General features: G+C 35.1%; 2 protein-coding genes and 1 long non-coding RNA gene across 4 annotated transcripts; all 3 read right to left on the reverse strand.

The window, feature by feature from the left end:
* Position 1: 1 nt before the first annotated feature.
* On the reverse strand, positions 2 to 3,342 carry LOC139786127 (bifunctional polynucleotide phosphatase/kinase-like). Of its 2 annotated transcripts, XM_071725280.1 has the most exons (7): positions 2,633 to 3,329; positions 1,903 to 2,310; positions 1,625 to 1,783; positions 822 to 1,103; positions 667 to 728; positions 445 to 578; positions 2 to 364 (listed from the first exon to the last, which is right to left on the reverse strand). In XM_071725280.1, the coding sequence occupies exons 3-6, from the start codon at positions 1,688 to 1,690 to the stop codon at positions 575 to 577; spliced, it is 414 nt and encodes a 137-aa protein (XP_071581381.1). In that variant the 5' UTR covers positions 1,691 to 1,783; positions 1,903 to 2,310; positions 2,633 to 3,329; the 3' UTR covers positions 2 to 364; positions 445 to 574. The 2 variants fall into 2 exon arrangements, with proteins under 2 accessions (XP_071581381.1, XP_071581379.1); XM_071725278.1 differs by having other exon boundaries at positions 1,903 to 3,342.
* Positions 3,343 to 16,023: 12,681 nt separating this feature from the next.
* On the reverse strand, positions 16,024 to 17,912 carry LOC139786126 (uncharacterized). Its single transcript, XR_011722186.1, has 2 exons — positions 17,649 to 17,912; positions 16,024 to 17,547 (listed from the first exon to the last, which is right to left on the reverse strand). It is a non-coding gene; the product is annotated as an uncharacterized lncRNA (long non-coding RNA).
* Positions 17,913 to 18,400: 488 nt separating this feature from the next.
* LOC139786129 (uncharacterized) lies at positions 18,401 to 20,638 on the reverse strand. The gene is made up of 2 exons (XM_071725281.1): positions 18,939 to 20,638; positions 18,401 to 18,881 (listed from the first exon to the last, which is right to left on the reverse strand). Exons 1-2 carry the CDS (start codon positions 19,339 to 19,341, stop codon positions 18,550 to 18,552), a joined length of 735 nt encoding a protein of 244 aa, XP_071581382.1. The 5' UTR covers positions 19,342 to 20,638; the 3' UTR covers positions 18,401 to 18,549.
* Between the last annotated feature and the right edge of the window lie 213 nt (positions 20,639 to 20,851).

Here is a 20,851-nt window from a genome sequence, read left to right on the forward strand (position 1 = left end):
CTTTGTAAAATGTTAAGTTTTATTGTTTTCTCTACTCTACGATCAATATAACAATCTTTATAAATTTCTTTCTAAATAAAAATATTCTACACAATCGGAAAACTATTTTACAACATGAGTAAAGAACGAAGTCAAAAAGCGAAATAATCAATTTTGACGCGATTAAAGGGGATCATCAATGGCGATTGTATTAAACTCTAGTCCATACTGACTAAGAATCGCGGATTATGCGTGAAAATTGTAGAGTTTCTTGACAACTCTTATGTACAGATGGATTCAAGTGTTTCTGGCTTCATTCATCTGGTCCCATGCCTACTTGTTCAGTATGTCCGTTCATTACCAGTTCTTCAGTAAGGGAAATTAGCTTTAAAAAATCAATTAATTTCAATTAATTTGCGCATCTGCAAAGAGATTCTCGAAGATTGGATAATAATAACTACTTACCTCATAATTTTGTATCATAAAATAAATATTTGCATAAATATTAGTTTGAATGCGACCTTCAATCTGAGTTTGGGCAGCAACTCCCTTTGAGGAATAATTTTGTACCACATTGTAAGCTTCTGTCGACCATTTACCTGCAAAAGAGTAACATCAAAGTATAATTACATATCCAAAGATAAATAATTTTGAGTGTAGAGATGTATATATCTAAAATCTACTTACACGTAGGAGTTGATAATAATCTCGTTGATTGAAATGTGGCTTGGATCAGTCAACTCGCGAAACTGTAATATAATAATAAATCGATTAGAATTTTCGGAAACATTACTTCATACGATTCTTTCACACGATGACGGTTAATGTTAATTTTCGATTACCTTATTATTACGTTTCGCGTGTTCTATACTTGTCGTCATGACGAAACATCTGACCGAGACATTGCGCTTCTTGGCTATCTCAATATATCTCTTTTTCGAAGCTGGATCAGGATTGGTATTGTCTATAACTTTACTTTTTCCTTGATTCAAGCATTGTTGGACTGCAGCAATGCACTTCTGCCAGCTGCCTAAAGTGTCTCTGTTGACGTATCCGTATTCCTTCAGATAATTCTTTGCAAAATGCGATTTTCCGGAGTCTGGACTGCCGACCATAAGTACCACCTGTTAATGGATATCTATAAGCACGAGGAAAGAGCGGGCCTCTGTTCACATTTGACGTTCACGATGATATTCGTGTTATGCACGATGCTTCTGTTGAAACCGAGGAATCACATGCCGGAAAAATTTTACTTAGGTATTTATCATTAAAAGAATACTTTGTATAATTCTCTTTTATGTTATTTCTCATTAGATCATGGTACGAGAGGAACAAACACATTTTTCCAGCGAGTAGATGGGATCCTTTTGATCCAACGAAAAGTTATGACAAGTATACAGTGTCGGATAAAAATAGGAAGAAAAATAAAATCTGATAAACTTAGATTCAACGAATTGTCCAATTTCGTTTAAAGGATTCAGATTCAAAGGACTGTAATTTAGTAGAGCTACATAATCGAGTAAATGAATTAAATATTATCACATAACTGAATGAATTGCGTGCCTAATCGCAATATTACATACATTAAAATAACATGCCAACATTGTGATATTGCTTCATAAGTTTTATCACTTAGTATCTTTACCTTAGTTACAATAAAATCGTAAAACGTATAATGGTGCGGTAATATAAGAAAGATCCTCCTCGACATACATTAACTGATCTACCATTACTGTTTTAAGCTCGCTGAATTCACGCTTCGGAACTTCTAAACATCTCTGAAGAAGCTGATAGATAGAATTACCTGTATGTGAAAATTTAATTTATGCAGTAGAACATTATATATCACGCCAATGTTACTCCAAAAGTGACACTGGAGTATTTTAATAACTTAAAAATTCTCTAAATCACTGAGACATTCACCTTTCTTCATTATAACACTCCGACGATAGCCAGATCCATCCCAATAACTGAATGTGATCTCAATTTCTTCTTCCTTCAACGCGTTCTGCTTTCTAGCCCATTCTTGCCTCAATTCTTCCTTAAGTTTATTTTCCTCCTCCTTCCTTTCCCTATCTGGCAAGAAACTTGTATCTACATCTGGATTTTTCTTAATCTTCTTAATCGCGAGGCCATCAGATTGCTCATTTTCTGACTGCGGGGATTTTTCGGCATTGTCTTCATCCAGATTAAAAAACAAAGCTTGAATCTGTCTCTTCTGTTTGTTCTTTTCTTTTCCTGCTCTTTTTCACGTTCCTTGTATCAAAGCATGATATGTATGACTAGATGACATTCAGAGCACTGGGCGAAAATCACATAACATTCAGAGCACTGGGCAGAAATCACATGTGTATATATATATATATATATATATATATATATATATATATATATAATCACGGCAAACCGCATATATAACATCGTGTTATTTTTATTACATTTAGGAAAATTATTTCATATTAACTCAATAGGCGTTAAACTTGCATACATAGGGAGCTTTCCAACAAGTGACACAAGCCGACACAAACGTCGTTCTATCTTTCTTTTTTGGCAATGAGTAACAAAGACAAACCGGTAATCTAACCTATACTACGTTTACGCGAGCGTTACTTAATTCTGTTTAGTAACTTACGAAAACGATACGATAACTTACGATAATTCCTTCGCGTAAACGGGATCTCTTCGGCATCAGCTCCATGCCGTCAATATATCTAGGTTAACCTGTGTAAACACTCGCGTAATCGCGTAAACGTAGTATAGTAAGTAACAGTAATATATATAGAATAATAGATATATAATTACATATAAAACAATTACCTTGAATTAATCGTCGCGTCGCGTAAAGAGTCACGGTCGGTCTCGCTCCGACACTACCGTGTCTCTCGATAGGTTAACTGAACTGTCAGTGACAGCGCACTGAACGCACTATCTGCACTGCGCGCAGCCGCGCAGTACACACTTACACACACGTATTAACTGAACTGACTGTGACAGCGCGCTGGCGAAAGCGCCGCCAGTGTCGAAAAAGTGAAAGTGACATTACTCTGTTATATGTATGTTATAATCGCAGCGTTAGGAGGAGGAGGAGAAGTAGGGGAGACCGGGGCCTAACCGTCAGTTTTTTTTCCGTGCCGATTTTTAACAAGAAAATAAATAATTTTAGTTAAATGTGGTATACCACTGTAAAGAGTGAACCTTTAGCTACAAAATTTATATAGGAAATTTTTATCTACGTCGCTTTGTTTAACCGGTATAGAGCAAAAACGACAACGGTGGAAAAATTGAAATCTCAAAAATGCCGGGGTTTAACCGTCACACTGCATTTTCAATACATATACGTACATCTAATCCTGAAAAATGATAGGATACATCTTAATAATTGTTTTTTAAGAGAAAAATATAAAAATTTATTTAAATTTTTATGCGAAACGTTATTAAAAAATAGTTACGAGGGTTCCTCTTTCCGCAGAAGTTACTCGCCCGACTTGTTTCACTCCTCGACGTCCGATGACTCTATTCGGTGTCTGAACGGTTGTAATTCCCGTCTCATCCATATTCCATATGCAGTGAGCCTGGAAATGCCCGGAAATGCCTTGGAAATGCACCCGGACTGCTTACTGACGGATTAACCCAAACACAAGTTTCAGGTTTGATCGCCCACGAAATATTAGACATCAACGATAATGAAAAAACTACACTGGATTCGTGTTCAGCATGCATTACTCTTTATAATCACGTACCTCGAGATTTGGAGAGCAAATATTATTGCAGATATTACAAAATTTCCACGCGCAGAAAATGTAACTTTCACCTTCCGAAAACACGTTTGCCCTCGTAAAAATCATAACACGGCAGGTAACCTGCCGAAACTCCGTTGGTCACATGGGTACCATAAGCAGCGTTTACAATGTTAATAGCGAGTTCGCACAATATACAGATTCCGAGATATTTGATTTGACGGTTCAACCCCGGCGACGGTTAGGCCCCGGTCTCTCCTATCTTAAATAAAATTTTTCACATTTGGACTTTGCGTCCCAATATCTCCGCTCGTAGGGCACGTAGCGAAAAATATTATAGGAGATACCCCCCCCCCCCCCAAGTCGACCCCAAGCTATCGATCAAGCCTACTTAGAATTTGATCCGTTCACTCGTTATCGAGATCTCAACATCTCGAGTACTCGCAACCCGTCGCGTCGCGTAAAAGAGTCACGGTTGGTCTCGCTCCGCGTGTACTTGGCGCGAGACACTACCGTGTCTCTTGATAACGCAATTTTGTGATATAATAATTTTGTTAAGGTGAAATTAAAACTACTATCACTTAGGTTGAATTTTTGGATTTACAAAATACATTGCGTGATACTTGGCGCCTTTTTTTACCTTTTTTGAAAAAGGTAATTTTGTACTGATATCACGCATTTTGAAATGCATTTTGAAATGCATTTTGAAATGCATAAGCAGGGAAACAAATTAAATTTTTATTGAATTAGCAAATTAGTAATTAGTCACAAAAAATTACTGATTAGGTACATAAAATATAATAATATTTAGGTAAAGTGATTTACGAATTACTTAAAGAATTGGTAATTTGTTAGAGAAAAATTTCTAGTTACGTGAAAATTAGTATTTAGGTAAAAATGTTTTTTGTAAATTGGTAATTAATAGGAATAAATTCTTTATTATTAAAATAAATTAATATTTGTCAAAAATAAATTAATATTTGTCAAAAATAAATTACTATTTATTTAAGAATTAATAATTAGTGGAAAATAATTATTAATTTTTTCAATAATAAAATTAGTCTCAAGTAATTAAGTTAGGGGAGACCGGGGCTAAGCCGACACTATTTTTTCAAAGGCAATTTTTAATATTTAATTAAAATTTTTAGGCAAATTCAATGGTACATATTTAAAGAGTGTTTCTTCAGGTACAAAATTGATTCAGGAAGTTTTGCTGTACGTCGCTTTGTTTTGCCGCCAGGAAAGGAAAAGTGACGCGAAGACAAATTTTCGAATTGAAAAATGCCGGGGCAAACTCGACACCCCGCCGGGGCAAACTCAACACTTTGTCTGATCGACACAATTTGATCTGGAACTTATTTTTTACTGTCTGAAAATGAAAATACATTGTTTATTGTGTATTTAAAAAGTACAAAAATTCGGAATAAAGTAGCTAGAACAATCATTTAAAATAATGAGAACAAAAATTGTTGAACTTTCAATTATCTTCATCTAAACTCATGTCTGAAAAACAATTAATGCAGGTAAACTCGCGATCGGACGTGCGCATACATTTGTCATGAGCCATACGGCTGCATGACAAGCATCGTTTGTTACTGGGAGCCGAAACGGCGTGGTGTTGACTTTGCCCCGGACGTCGTTTTTCACTTTTGTCACTTCAAAAACATGAAAATTTTGAAAATATGCAAAAACGATTATCGGATTCATATAGAGCATCAAATTTTCCATCAAAATCACTTACCGGTAGATTCGCAAGAGTAAAGCTCGATGAAAGAGTAGACATTTTCGAGAGATCAGAAAAATTACTTTTCACTATCAAAAACGCTTATGTCGCGTTAAAAATTACACTATAACTCAGAATGTTACCAAATTCCGTTGATAATACTGGCACATAAAGACGCATTTACAGTAGGAAAGGCAAGTTTCTACGATAGATTTAAATTGGCAAAAAGCCTAGTGTCAAGTTTGCCCCGTTGTCGGCTTAGCCCCGGTCTCTCCTACTTATTTTAAAAATTATTAATTAATATAAATTACGCTACATTTTCTCGTTCTCTTTACCTTTTACAATTTACAAGACAGCATATACGTACATACGTATGCGATTTTGGATACACTTTACTTCTTAAAGATCTCCTCGATATCAGTTCCCTGCGATCAATATATATTGATATATTGATAATCACTATCACGACGATCACGACTGTCACTACACTGATAAATCCGTGTTATGTGATCAGCATAGATATTACTCGTATCTACGCCGTATTTTCGTCTTGCGCTTTATTTAATGTGTAATAAATACAGAAAACAGTTGAAAAGATCGTTTTAATACAGAATGTAAACGTTAAACATTAAAGCAGAAAATAACAATTAAGAAGAGAACGCATATACGCATACATACATGGATCGGTTGCGCATTGTATGTGACTTCGCTTAAGGGCTGTTGCCGATGATTTCGCTTAGGGGCTGTTGCCCTGAGTCGTGAGAGCGGTAAGCGACGACGCCTGGGGGACTATCGCCCTGAGTCGCTACCTGATTGTTTCGGATGCGACAGCGCCTTGAGGTGTAGACCTTGGGGTCGCCTTGGCTTGACACACACTTTACTCAATGTTCACAATTGTGTCCTTTGTATAGAATTTAAATGTTTGTCTCGAAGGAAAGGCAAAATCTCGAGCGATCTTTCGTGGCCACGTAACCGCTGTGTACACGGTCGAAGAAACGAGGAATAATCGAAAATCGGCCGTGACAACGAAGGATCCGAAAACGCCGGAGCCACATCTAGCGAGCGTTGAAACTCGTCCCTAAGATACCGATTATTTATTTGTACATATAATTGATTGATGTACCTATAGGTGAATGTGTGTGTGTGTGTATGTGTCTGAGCCATCCGACAAATCTCTCTTATTCGCTTTAGTTATGTCGTGCACGACGCATGTGTTAACTACATAACAATCCGACCCACTGATATTTCGCTTCTTGTGACGCCCATCCTAATATCGTGACACTTCGATCCTTGCGTGACGCGACCGAAATTCGGAATTAAACGATCGTATTTAACGATGAGAGACCACGGTGTTGCACAATACATATTTCTACACTGAACCAAAACTGTACATGAATGCAATAAAAGCATTCATTGTAGTAATAAAAAATTCATTAAAATTGGTCCAAAGAATTATTTTATTATCATAATGATTTATGGTTTATAAAAGAATAATTTGAATATTAAACTATTACTACAATTCATTGTAACAATAATATGTACATTGAAAAATCTGCCATGGATTTATTATATTAACGGAAGACTTTATTGAGTTAATGAATAATGTAATTGAATCATGCATACGATTTTAATTATTATTAATGCATGTAATCGTTAATTTGATTAATGATTTCATTACTTTATGATCACGTTTATTGATAATATGAAATCATATAATTGACTACTTCATTGTATTAATGAATTTTTTCATAGATTTATTAAAAGCTTTATTAAAACAATAAATTTTTTAAATTAATTGATTAAAAAACTTTATTGAGTCAATGAATAATGTAACTGACAAGGGAACGGTAGGAAGTGTCCCTACCCGATTTGGATGAGCTTTGGATATGTTGTTGAGCATCAAAAAACATTAGACACGTATTTTTTTTGCGGCGTATCTCGACGTTTAGGGGTTAAAACAACCCCTCGAAAATAACGGATTTTATATTTTTTTGCGAATATCTTCGAAAATATAAGGCGTAACGACAAAAAATTTGTACGAAATGTTTATGGCTTTTTGGTGCTCTTTACAATGGCGTAATCAGATTTTTCAAATTGGTCACATTTTTTAATTTAACCCCACCCCCACCTATTATTTTTGCCAAATATAACAATTTTTCCAACGCAAATTTAAGAGCGTCAAAGGCCAAATACATCCATGTGTATTTTTATTATGATACCATTATTCGATTTTTGGCAAGACGAGATGATATGTGATATAGGCGTCGCGCTGTAGGTAGGTGTGTGCGTTATTTCTGTTCAGTTGCGCTGTACGCTTAAAATATTTCCATTTGTGCATATTTTCTCATACTACAATATATACTATACTAGACATTTTGGTGTCCAACTGCACAGACCGCATTTTTACGGTGTCCAGATAATCCGTGTCCAAATAAACCGTGTCCAAATACACGGTGTCCAAACAAACCGTGTCCAAACAAACCGTGTCCAATTGAACCGTGTCCTAAATGAACCGTGTCCAAATTAACCGTGTCTAAATGAACGGTGTCCGAATGCCCCGTGTCCAAATGAACCGTGTCCAAATGAACCGTGTCCAAATAAACCGTGTCCAAATGAACGGTGTCCGAATGCCCCGTGTCCAAATGAACCGTGTTCAAATAAACCGTGTCCAAATGAACCGTGTCCAAATAAACGGTGTCCAATTGATCGTGTCCAAATGACCGTGTTTAAATGAACGGTGTCCAAATGAACCGTGGCCAAATAAACGGTGTCCGATTGATCGTGTGCAAATGACCGTGTCCAAATGTACCGTGTCCAAGTGCATCTCTCCCAAAAGATTATATAGTCACTGGCAAAACTGGCAAAGAATTGAGTAAGAGCTGAATAAAAAATTATATTAAATATTCAATATCAAAGGAAAAAGTAACAAACGTAAGAAACCAATAAAAGTTAACAATAAAAATGCACTTACATGTTCACAAAACGACAGCGTACAGCACACAGTTCTTTACACTTCAAACTTGCGATCTGAAATGCTTGCTTTTCGGAATTATGACACGAGCAAATGATATTCAAATGCGTGAATTTGGTTGTTGATTTTGTTGTGCCGTAACCGGGATAGTATATTATTGTAGCGGTTAATGTGACGCACGTGTTCGTTCAGATTATGATTTGCGACTGCCCGCCCGATCTTACAATTTGTCGGAGTCGACATTCCGTTGCTCGTCTAGGACTCTCGAAATAGCGTTAACCTCTCGCTGTCAGTGCCTTGCGCTGGCCTTTGCATCAGCGCTTTCGGTTATCCCGGAGTTGAAATGGAAATTTTAAGCGTACGGCGCAACTGAACAGAAATAACGCAACACCTACCTACAGCGCGACGCCTATACCACATATCATATCGTCTTGCCAAAAATCGAATAATGGTATCATAATAAAAATACACATGGATGTATTTTGGCATTTGACGCTCTTAAATTTGCGTTGGAAAAATTGTTATATTTGGCAAAAATAATAGGTAAGGGTGGGGTTAAATTAAAAATTGTGACCAATTTGAAAAATCTGATTACGCCATTGTAAAGAGTACAAAAAGCCATAAACATTTCGTACAAATTTTTTGTCGTTACGCCTTATATTTTCGAAGATATTCGCAAAAAAATATAAAATCCGTTATTTTTCGAGGGTTGTTTCAACCCCTAAACGTTGAGATACGCCGCAAAAAAAAATACGTGTCTAATGTTTTTTGATGCTCAACAACATATCCAAAGCGCATCCAAATCGGGTAGGGACACTTCCGACCGTTCCCTTGTGAGTAATACATTAGATTTCATTAGTATTAATGTATGTAATCATCAATTTGATGAATGATCTAATTACTTTATGACCACGTTTTTTGATATTACGTAATAATATAATTGAATTATTCATTGTATTAATGAATTTTTTCGTAGATTAATTAAAAAAGTTTGTTGAGACAACGAATTTTTTTATAGGTTATTGAAATTATTATTCATTGAATCAATGAATAATATAATTGAGTAATACATTTAATATTATTAGTATTAATGTATATATTTATTAATTTGGTGAATAACTTAGGGCCAGTCTTTCAATAGTCGTTCAAACTGAAGTTTAGCTAAACTCACTCTTCATCTTTTTCTAAAAGGGATATATCCTTTTAGTTCGGATCCTAATAATATTAAATGTATTACTCAATTATATTATTTGTCTCTTTCTAACTATAGTTACAAAGAGATGAAGAGTGGTTAAGCTAAGATTAGAGTAAAAGCGACTATTGAAAAACTGGCCCTTAATCCATAACAATTACATTATTGATTATTAATTACATTACAATTATGTTTATTGATTACTAATTACATTACAATTACATTTATTGATGTTATAAAGTAATATATTTGAGTATGGCATTGTGGCATTAAATAATTTTATCATGAATTTAAAATACTTTATTAAAATGCAAAAAACAACTGTTAAATCTGTTAATTTATTATTAATTTATTAACAGATTTATCACTTTTACAGAATTTTTTAACTATGTTTTACAAAATTCATTAATGCAATGACATACTGAAATATACTATTTTACAGTAATAAACGTAGTTATAAAGAATATAAGGTAATTAAATCAGATATCGAGTTATTAAATACATACATTATTATTAATACTAATATTAAATGTATATAATATTGTAATAAATGTAATAATATTAAATGTATTTCTGCTTATACTAATAGTAGGTACTAATCCATCTGTGACTAATTTAAACTGATAATTTATTCTTAAAAAATACGATTATAAAACCGTTCGAAATTAAATAAAAAGTTAATCAAAATGAAATCCAAAACAGCCCTAAAACTGATCTTTAGATAATAGAACAAATACAAAATAAGAATTTTATTAAATATCTATATTATTTGCATAGATATGTGTATATTATATTACATGAGAAGGTAAAATGATTCGGTTAATATTTTTATGCAGCTTTCAGATTTTCTATTAATACGTGAACTTTGGAAAAGGAATTATTAGATTTAATTTCAAAAAAATTCAATTTAATAAAGTTCCAAAACATTGAACTTTCAATCGGAAAACTTAAATTAAATACATAAAAATTTAAATAATATATCAACTGCCCTAAGAAAGCTGTTAAACGAATATTTAACATTGTCGAAATACACGTAAATATCTGTTATTCTTGAAATGTCTTCGCCAACACACACAATGAAGGGTTGAATGCACTGTTTTTGATTTTTTAGATACATAAGATGATCCTCTATTTCTTGATGAGATTTGCCAAAGTAAACAAAAGATTCCTGAGAATCTCTAATAGTGAATTTATGGTACTTTTTATGCCAGTCAAATCTTTTTTCACAATTTTGTTGGTTGGAACCAAGTAACCGTGGAGGCTCCAAAAAACTATTGCATCACGACCATCTATACAAATAAAGTCAAATAAATAAAGAATGTTTACAAGTGAAAAAAATATAATTTCTAACAAAATAATATAACTTACTTTCAGAAAGTGTCTCCTGTTTTAACATTTGTAGGTATGTGTGGTGTCCTGAGGTGGTTAATAAAACACTCAGTTGTAACAATCGACAATAAGATATGTATTGGTAATAATCGGGGAGATAACAGAGTATAATGTGTGTATCCCTTGACGGTCACCGGGTAACTAGCTCTATCCCCGCTCGTTCCTACTCACTGAGGTGATACCTTTTCGGGGATCGCTGATCACAGTACACGCACCGGTACCGTGTTAATGTGAATACATTACAATTCCTCCCTTTTTATTTCCTCGCTACTATAACAATTTCTTAATCGATTGGAACGGCGCAATACTTTCTCTGGTTCGCTCACAGGTGCAACTTTAACGTTAGTTTTATTATCATTTGGCGGAATGAATCGGACGATCTGATCGACGTGTCGTTTCCAAACTTTGCCAGTCTCTACTTTAACTTCGAACGTTACTGGAGATAATTTCTTTATAATTTGACCTTCGACACGCTTATTACTACGTACACTGAAATCATCGACCATCACACTCTCGCCAATTTGGAAATCGACATTTCGATTGCCTTTTCTACTCGCTACCTGTGCCAGCTGCTTCGCTCGTACATCATCGCTCACGCTCGGCTTTAATAATCGAATCTCGTCCTCAACTCTCGCTTATACATCATGTATGCAGGCGTTCTTCCCGTTGTACAATGCTCGGTAGCTCTATAATCGAACAAGAAGAGATTAATTGCATAATCAAGCGATTTGCCACTTTTGACAATTTTATCTACTTTGTCTTTGAATGTTTCAACGAAATTCTCGGCTGCGCCGTTGGTCGCAGGATGATGCGGTGCAGTGAAGCTATGTTTTATACCGTTGATTTTACAAAACTCTTGAAATTCGATACTCGTGTACTGCGTACCGTTATCGCTCACTAAATGTCTCGGAAGACCGAAACCGAACTAAAACTTTCTTAAATTCTTCAATTACTCTCGGGGCCTGAGTGCACTTTTGCATATCAATAATTTCAGGCCACTTCGAGTAAGCATCGATAATCAACATAAACATATGACCGTGAAACGGACCTAAGAAATCTGTATGAATCCTACTCCAACATCTATCAGGGAATGGCCACGGCGTTAACGGAACACTCGCCGGTTTCTTACGCTCTTGCACGCACACTTTACATGATGCCGCAATGTTCTCAATGTCTTTATCGATGTTCGGCCACCATACGTACGATCTCGCCAGCATTTTCATCTTTACTATGCCGAAGTGGGATGCGTGCAATTCAGTTAGCACACACTTTTGCACTGATTCTGGAGCTACTACTCTGTATCCCCACATGAGACACTCCTTTTCTACCACTAGCTCGTCACGTTTCGCATAGAATATTTTCTCATACTCATTCATCTCGTTCGCGTTTGGCCATATACCCTTCACATACCGTACTATCTTACTAAGCATTTTATCGCGCTTTGTTTCTACTGCGATCTCCACCGCGTTTAATGTTTCCAACGACTCTTCGGCGTAATTTATCGATATATACTCGTTATCGAAATTGGTGTGCTGTCTTTGACAGGAAGTCGCGAGAGTGCATCACAATTACCATTATGTTCTGATCTAACATATTCAATTTTATATATGAATCTCGACAGAAATACGCCCATCTTTGCAATCTACTTGCTGTCGTTAACGGAATTCTCTTGTTTTGGACCAAAAATAAAAACTAAGGGCTTATGGTCTGTTCTCAGCGTTATCTCTTTACCAAAAATATAATTATAATACTTTTTAAATCCGAAGACAATTGCACTCGCTTCCTTGTCAATGATGGCACGATTTAACTCTTTCTCGGGAACTACTTTCGACGCATTTGCGATCGGTTTCTCTGTACCCGTCTTTATATCGATGCGACAACTATCGCTGATAACCCATACGATGATGCATCACACGATAATATAATTTCTTCGTTTGGATCGAAGTGAGCTAATACACACGGTGATACTAATTCTCTTTTCACCCATTCGAACGCTTCCTCGCACTCTTTTGGTCCCACTCAAACTTATCTCCTTTCGCACACTCATAAAGTGATTTTAGTTTAGTCGCTCTCTCAGGTAAAATCTCGCATAATACGTTACAAGTCCCAAAATGAATCTAACTGTTTTTATCGACCGGCGTCGGAGCTTCAATCATTGCATTACTTTAGTTCTCGACTTGTGCAACCCGTCTTTATTAATAACAAACCCCAAAATATCTAATCTTTCTTTGAAAAAATCGCATTTGCTTATATTTACTTTGAAACCGTATTCCTCGAGTCTCTTACATACTGCGTACAACGTTTCTAAATGCTCTTCATCAGTTTTGCCCGTGCAATAGATATTATCAAGATAAGGGATTACTCCGTCAATTCCAGCTAAACATTGCTCGATTTTCTGTTGAAAATCTCCCGGTCCCGATGCAATGCCCTCTGTCATTTTAGTATATCTGTACAACCCTTTGTGCGTTATTATCGTTAAATAATCTCGGCTACCTTCTTCTACCGGAATTTGCATATACGCATGCTCTAAATCAATCTGCGAAAACCTCTTGCCATTCCTCAATGCTATAAAAATTTCATCAATCAACGGTTATCGGATGTCGATTTCGAACTAAATTCGGATTTAACGTTAATTTAAAATTACCGCAGATTCTAACGGAACCATCCGATTTTATTACCGGCACAATTGGCGTTGCCCATTCGCTCACATCGATTTTTTCGAGATGTCCCAATTTAACAAGACAATTAATTTCTTCCTCAACTTTGCTTGTTAATGCAAATGGCAAATGTCTCGCTTTTAACGCTATAGGCTGTGCATCTTTTTTCAACACTAATTTAAGCTTTCCTCTATTATACAACCCGGGGCCGGGACCAAACAATTTCGGGTATTTCTCTGGAAATTGTTTCGTCGCGTTATTTACATCTACTTTATTACAATCATTCGCGCTGCTCAACAAGTTCAATGGCAATGGCCACAACCCAAAAACTTTTAGCCATTGTCTACCGATCAAATTGGACCATCACTTGTCATTACCCTCATTTTTAACGTTGCTTCCCGATTCCCTAATTTTACTTTCAAATTCTCTAATACTCCCTCACTTTCTAATGGGACTTTGCCATATGCATTCAACGCAGGCGCCTCGCGCGTGATTTTATTTTCGGGGAAATATTTATTTTTTATCACTTTTCGAAATGATCGCAACGTACGAACCCGAATCAATTTCCATATCTATCTTTTTCCCATTAATTGTTACGTTTACATACATAGGATCGGCTTTTACATTGTCGCTTTCTGCTTTACCGGTACCGCTCGTTGACTCGCCTATGTTGTCATCTACCAAGAGGAAGTCGTATACCGCCTCCTCCCGCCGCTGCTCCTCGCTCGTCGACTCTCGTTCTAGATGTTGAACCGCTGCCCTCTGAGATCGGCACATAGTTGCCAGGTGCCCCTTCTGCTTACAAGAATTACACGTGCTGTGTCGATGATAGCAATCACGTGCCCAATGGTTTGCCTTCCCACAGCAATAACACGATGAACGCCTCGCGCTCTGAACTTGTGTGTTATTGTGCGGAGCCCGGCTGCCACTGTTAGCCGGGGGTCTGTTGTTGTATCGCTGTCCTCGTCCTCGGACTCCGCGATAAGCACCTCTACCTCCCGAACTGGGATGATACTGTCTCTTTTTCTCACTCGCCCGCGAATTCGATTGAACTACGTTTACACTCGCGGCGTTGCTTGTTGTACCGGTACTAATTTTATCTGTTGTCGACGCGTTCTTTTCTGCTTCTTCCATCGCAGCAGCTATTTTGTATGCTGAATCGTACGTCAATTTATCTTCACGAAACAGTGCTTTTTTTGTTGCGTGATCTTTCAGTCCGCACACTAACTGATCCCGTAAAGCTACTTTAGCATCACCGAACTTGCAGTTTAACGATAAGCTTTTTAATCTCGCCGCAAACTCCGCTACTGATTCCGTTGCGCTTTGGTGCGCTTGATAAAACTTGCATCGTTCCATCGTTTCTGACGGTTTCGGATTTAAGTGATCACTCACTAATTTACTAACTCGGCCAAAGATTTTGTATTCGGCTTATCCGGCGCGCACAGATCACGAACTAGTTTATAAGTATCGGAACTTATTTTCGTTAACAACACTGCCGCTTGTTTCTCAGCTTTCACGTCGTTGGCTACGAAATATAATTCGAGCCTCTCTGTATATGTTTCCCAGTCGTCTTTTCCTAACTGGAATTCCAGTTTCGTGCTGTTGCTCTCTCCTGCCATTGTGTGAGTTACCCTTGGCTTCTTGTTTTCGTTTTCACCGCCTTGCGGTTCCTTATCTTCGCCTTGTCGTTGTCTCTGCCTTTTGTTCACCTTGCTTACGTGAGTTCGCAGAATTTTACGAAGCTCATCGATACCAAAATTCTCCTCGTATGCTAACTCTAACTGCTCTAGAGTTTCAATTAATTGAGGTTTCGTAAGCGTTTGAATCCACGATGTTTTTGAATAATCGATGGCACTTTTACTGTTTCTAGGAACCGACATTTAACACAATGACACCATAGTTCATTTTCGTATACCCTAATTGACAAAGTTTTATTTCCGTATGCAGTCAATTAGAAAAATAATAAATTTTATTGCAACGCACTTTCACCGTTAATTGTCTCTTTTCACGTTATTTGTTCGTTTTATTGTCCAATGTTCCTTTTCCGAATACACACGATGCACGTGAAAATTTTTGAATATTTTTAATATCGTTTACAGCGCACAATTTACCATTTGCGTAAATTTTATTTCCGTATACTGCGCGAATATTATTCTTAAGTGACCGTCAAGTCGCTTCAATAGCGTTGTACACTCTCCGTTTACCGTGCTCTCCGACTGCTGTGGACTTCGAATACGGCGTGCCACACGCTCACTGTTCCACGAAATTTGCACGAAAACTATTTATCGTTATTGTCTTGAATAATTGCACCACGCGTTCGAAAATACCTCGTCGCCAAAATTGTGGTGTCCTGAGGTGGTTAAATAAACACTTAGTTGTAACAATCGACAATAAGATATGTATTGGTAATAATCGGGGAGATAACAGAGTATAATGTGTGTATCCCTTGACGGTCACCGGGTAACTAGCTCTATCCCCGCTCGTTCCTACTCACTGAGGTGATACCTTTTCGGGGATCGCTGATCACAGTACACGCACCGGTACCGTGTTAATGTGAATACATTACAGTATGCTTTTATGGATTTATCTTTCACATGATTATCTTTACATAAAAACGATGTAAGATTATTGAAGCAAGTCTCCCACTTATTTAACAGACCATTTTCCGTGTCAAATAAGACATTAAAATTCATGTCAATCTGTAAAACATTTTAAGAATTAATTCGTTTGTCAGTTCTAAATTTCCGTTTAAGGAGGCTCTTACCCGGCTGCTCTAATCAATGTAGCAACCGAAAAATTATCATTAATAATTGGTTATAAAATTATCGGAAAATTAAATAAAAAAATAAATAATGATTTTTACATAGTGTAAGAGTAAGTTATATGTTCTATTAGTGTAAATATTAAAATTTATACAATAAGTCAGTTGACTACGTCAGTGCTAAAGAGCAGAATAATAACATGCGCGTGTTACAACGTCGTCTGCAGCAGTCTGTAGCTAAGTGAGGTGTAGCCGTGTAGCGTTGTAGCGATTGATGCGATGAAGAGATGGAGCCAAAAGAAAGATATAACGTGAGAATGCTGAGAGGGAAAATGAAAGGAAAATTCTCGAAAATAAAGGTTGTCAATGCGCGAGAGAATAATTATGCCGCTACCATACAGCGCAGAGAAAAGACATGTGCAAGTGAGGTTAGAAAGAATAATTAACATTGTTTACTTTTTGATTTTCAAGGTTTGATTGGCAAATAATTGAAACTTATTGTTTATATAGATGTTTAAAAAACGCATTTTACTTATTTACGTGTAATACAACATTTGAAACTTCGCGCGATTTTGACACTCGGAAGATCATTCGCCTAACCTGTCGTACGTCATATTAAAACTACAATATCTTTTATAACTCATCGTCAACACCAAGTTTTCTTCTTATCATTAGAAAGATTATTATTTTAACTACAATTCCTTAGTTTTTTGTTTACCTGGCTCGCAAACTTGCCAAGAAAATACATCACTTCCGGTAAAAATTTTAGTGTTTACCATATGCCCTGTGTTAAAAATGCGAATTTCAATACTGATATTTTTAAAATTTTTATCGTCAACCTATGCTAAAGTTTTGGGCATCGGTTCGTTGTGGTTCACTTTACAACATAATTTAATTTCATAAAGATCTGTCGTTTTATGATCGAGGTAAGAGCCTCCTTAATATAAGTACCAATCTAAAGCCAGATGGTTTCTTATAGAAAGGCCACTTTTTTCAAAAATAGCTGCCGTGTTTGCAGCACTGTTTATTTCTTTTAATCGGTGTTGGCCACATGCTTTCCAACAGTTGTCAAATTCTTCTGATGTCAGGTTGTCAAATTTGAGTGCATTAATGCAACTTTCCGCATTGTTTTCTGGAACTAAATATTTAACATCATTGACTTATATTATATTGACATATAATTTTTATATTATACTACTATTATATTAACATATAATTTTTAAACTTGTAAGAACTTACCAAAGATTTTCTGATGATCCCGTTGAGTTAGTTTTGAACTTTCTGGTTTTTTTTGGCAAAATATGTTTCCCAACTGCTGTTTTAAGAGAAGATTTTAAATTGGCAAGTTTAATATATAATTTTCCACGTTTACCTGTTCGATCATATTCCTATAAAAGCAAATTTTATAAAGATAAATATCTATACTGATCTTCTTTAATGAAAAAATGGTTACTTGACCCTATCTAGTCATCGCTTATGTTTTGAAACATTTTTTTTTATTAAAATTTAAAATTATAAAAATTGTAAAATTATTTACACAAAGCAATAAAAAACAAATACATTACAATCGTAAAAAAATTTTGTAAAGTAAAATTATAAAAAGTATCAGTCTCTTAATAAATAATACAGTTTACAAGATTTTATAATTTATGATCGTAATACAATATTTTTTTGTCTTTATGCAAGTAATTTCCAACATTTTTAGGATTTAAAATTTTGTTTTATTTTTAGTTATGAATTATTATAAATTATTTTATTTTATTTTTTCTGATTTTATTGTATATCTACTTTAAATACAAAAATTAAATGAAGTAAATGAACTGTCGTTGCTATAACGTAATGCGATTAATGTATTATTATCTTTTTATTTTAAATAAATAAAAATGTTTAAATCAAATGTATAACTGGATGGAGTCAAGTTAATAATTTTGTCACATAAATATTATTATATCTTCGTGTTCTAAATTTCAAATAAACTTACTAATTTTTTCAGTAGGAAATCTTTCTAATATTTCTTTTTCAAGTCTATAACTGTCTGCCATCGACATCTTAATACTATTTTCTTCGAAAAAATTTGCACAAGTATTGATCAATAATGATCTTTGTTCATTATCAAATTTTCTATATTTTTTGTAGTATTCTACCAACATAATGCTCTTTCATTTAAAATAGTTGATAATGTTATCATAGTAATTTCGTCTGATGGAGTTGACGATCTTCTATAAGGTGAAAAACGAGATCTCGATGTCGAAGGCATCTGCACATCAGATTCAGTTGATAGAGCTGGGGATGATGGTCCGCTTAAGTTAGAAAAATTCATATTTGGTATTTCCAGCGGAAGGTTTAAAGAATTTCTCCACTTTTCCAAGTTATCTTCGAATAATATTTGAGTGCCAAGATCGAATGATTTCAGAAGTTTTTCCATATGATGCTGCTTTATGATTTTAAGTATTTTTATTACAACATTCTCCCCTAAAAAAAAAGTATATTTTATATTGAACCATAAATGTACACAAGAAATTAACTTACTTAGAAGATGATCCACTAATTCTTCTTGATTCCAACTTCGAAGTAGCAATCTTAATTCCTCTCTGTCTCTATTATCCTCTAATAGTTGAAATGAATCTTGTGGTGCAATTAATTCGTTTGGAGAACTTAAGTTGTCGAACATTAGTTGGGGAGTTTCATTGTGAGGATGTTGCAAATTTTCATCCTGATTTTGATGAATTCGTGAATTTGCTGTCAATTTTGAAGAAAAATTTTCGAAAACTTTAGGCAAATCATACTGATAAATATTTTCATCCAAAGAAGCGGTAAGATTTATATTTTCGACGCCTTGAGGTACCGATGAATTATTATTTATATGGGTTTCCATTCCTTCCTGTGTAGTATCTTGACAGCTAGATTTAGGGATAACTTCTTTATCATTCATTATCTGTATTCTATAACAGTCACAGAGCGACGTTTGCCTGCGGGATATAATTTGACCATCAGTATAATATTGTAATATTACTAAAAATATAAATAAATTATCGAAAATACCGATATAAATGCATCTAAAAAAATATAAATAATGACATTGACATTGCTATGACATTAATTCCTGTTTCGCGTCACCACCATACATAATCCGACATTTTGGGGATATCCGACATTTTTAGTACAAAATTTAGAATAAAATTTAGAAAGAATAAATGTTGACAGAAAATACTGAATAATGATTCGTGCGAAACAGAAATTGTACAGAAATCACATAAAATATCATCAATTCATTACTTAATTTACAACTTTTTCTTGTTATATAGAAGTAGGTATAATATTTTAAGCAATAGATTTATAATATTTTTTTATCCGTATCATTGATTTGCCTTTAGCAGTTTTTATTAAAGTAACTGGAGGTCCGATTATATCATTTGGAGATATTATAGAAAATTGTCCTAAGATCGTTTCATCAATTTCATACGCTAAAAAATGTTGCCTATATTGCAATCTTTGCAACTTTTGACAAAAAAATAAAACTTCATCGTTTCGAAATAAAATAATATCTAATATCAAATATATTTCAACATAATTTCCAAAAGATGCTATATAGTTGTTTGTATTGTTATACTCAACGCCTTTATACTCTATACGAGAATACAATTTGATATCTCCTTCATTAACATTGTTTAATTTTTTAATAATAATAGAATAATAATTACTCGATATTTTGTACTTATCATCGAACTTAAAAGTTTTACTTGCTAGATTTTCAATTTTTATTAATTTATATGCAAATTGTAATTCATATTTTTTACTTAATGTAAGACAAATGTTTTTTCGAGAAGTGATACAATGGGAGTACACTTTAAATTGCCGATATGCTTTGCCTCATATTTAAAACACCAGAATTTCCTTAAAGGTCCAGATTGACGAATAATTGTTGGATAATGAGTTAAATTATGAAACTTGGGCTTCAGCGTATCATTAAATAGTTTAATGTAATCACTATTATGTTTTTTAATTTTGTTTTCTAATAAAAGAATGTTCACTTCGTCAATTTGAAAGCAAAGTATAATATCAATAATTTGAATAAAATTAATTAGAAAATTTCAGACTTCATCATCAGATGGAACTAAGTCTCCAACCATAAGAGGAAAATGCATAATAAATGTCATCATCTCTGTAGCTGACATTCTAGTAGGAAGATAGTGAGACTCCTAGGCCGTGGTGCTCGAGGGGGGAGCGGGGCGGGGGGAACTCTAGCGCCGCGGTCCGGCCGAGGGGTCTGCGGGGGGAGGACCTGCGTTCCCAGCATAGGGTTCGCGGGGGGGGAGGGCCTCGAGATCGCGGAGGTCCTTGGGAAGGGGGATCAGGCGAGCGCGTCGGGGCATGTTCGATAAACAAATGCCGCCTCGCGTCGATGTTCGGCCGATAGTATTTATAAACAGATGTCATTTCAC

This window comes from Temnothorax nylanderi, unplaced genomic scaffold, assembly GCF_030848795.1.
Source record: "Temnothorax nylanderi isolate EJ_2023f unplaced genomic scaffold, tnyl_v1.0 TNYL_tig0961_pilon, whole genome shotgun sequence".
Classification (NCBI taxonomy): domain Eukaryota; kingdom Metazoa; phylum Arthropoda; class Insecta; order Hymenoptera; family Formicidae; genus Temnothorax; species Temnothorax nylanderi.

What these genes read in the sequence shown, in the direction of transcription:
- LOC139786129 (XM_071725281.1), bottom strand. Translation starts at nt 19,341, where the DNA reads ATGAATGATAAAGAAGTTATCCCTAAATCTAGCTGTCAAGATACTACA. An exon ending in ATTAGTGGATCATCTTCTAA is followed by an intron (nt 18,882 to 18,938) that starts GTAAGTTAATTT and finishes CTTTTTTTTTAG; the next exon opens with GGGAGAATGTTGTAATAAAA.
- LOC139786127 (XM_071725278.1), bottom strand. Translation starts at nt 1,690, where the DNA reads ATGTCGAGGAGGATCTTTCTTATATTACCGCACCATTATACGTTTTAC. An exon ending in ACGATTTTATTGTAACTAAG is followed by an intron (nt 1,104 to 1,624) that starts GTAAAGATACTA and finishes ATCCATTAACAG; the next exon opens with GTGGTACTTATGGTCGGCAG. An exon ending in ACGCGAAACGTAATAATAAG is followed by an intron (nt 729 to 821) that starts GTAATCGAAAAT and finishes ATTATATTACAG; the next exon opens with TTTCGCGAGTTGACTGATCC.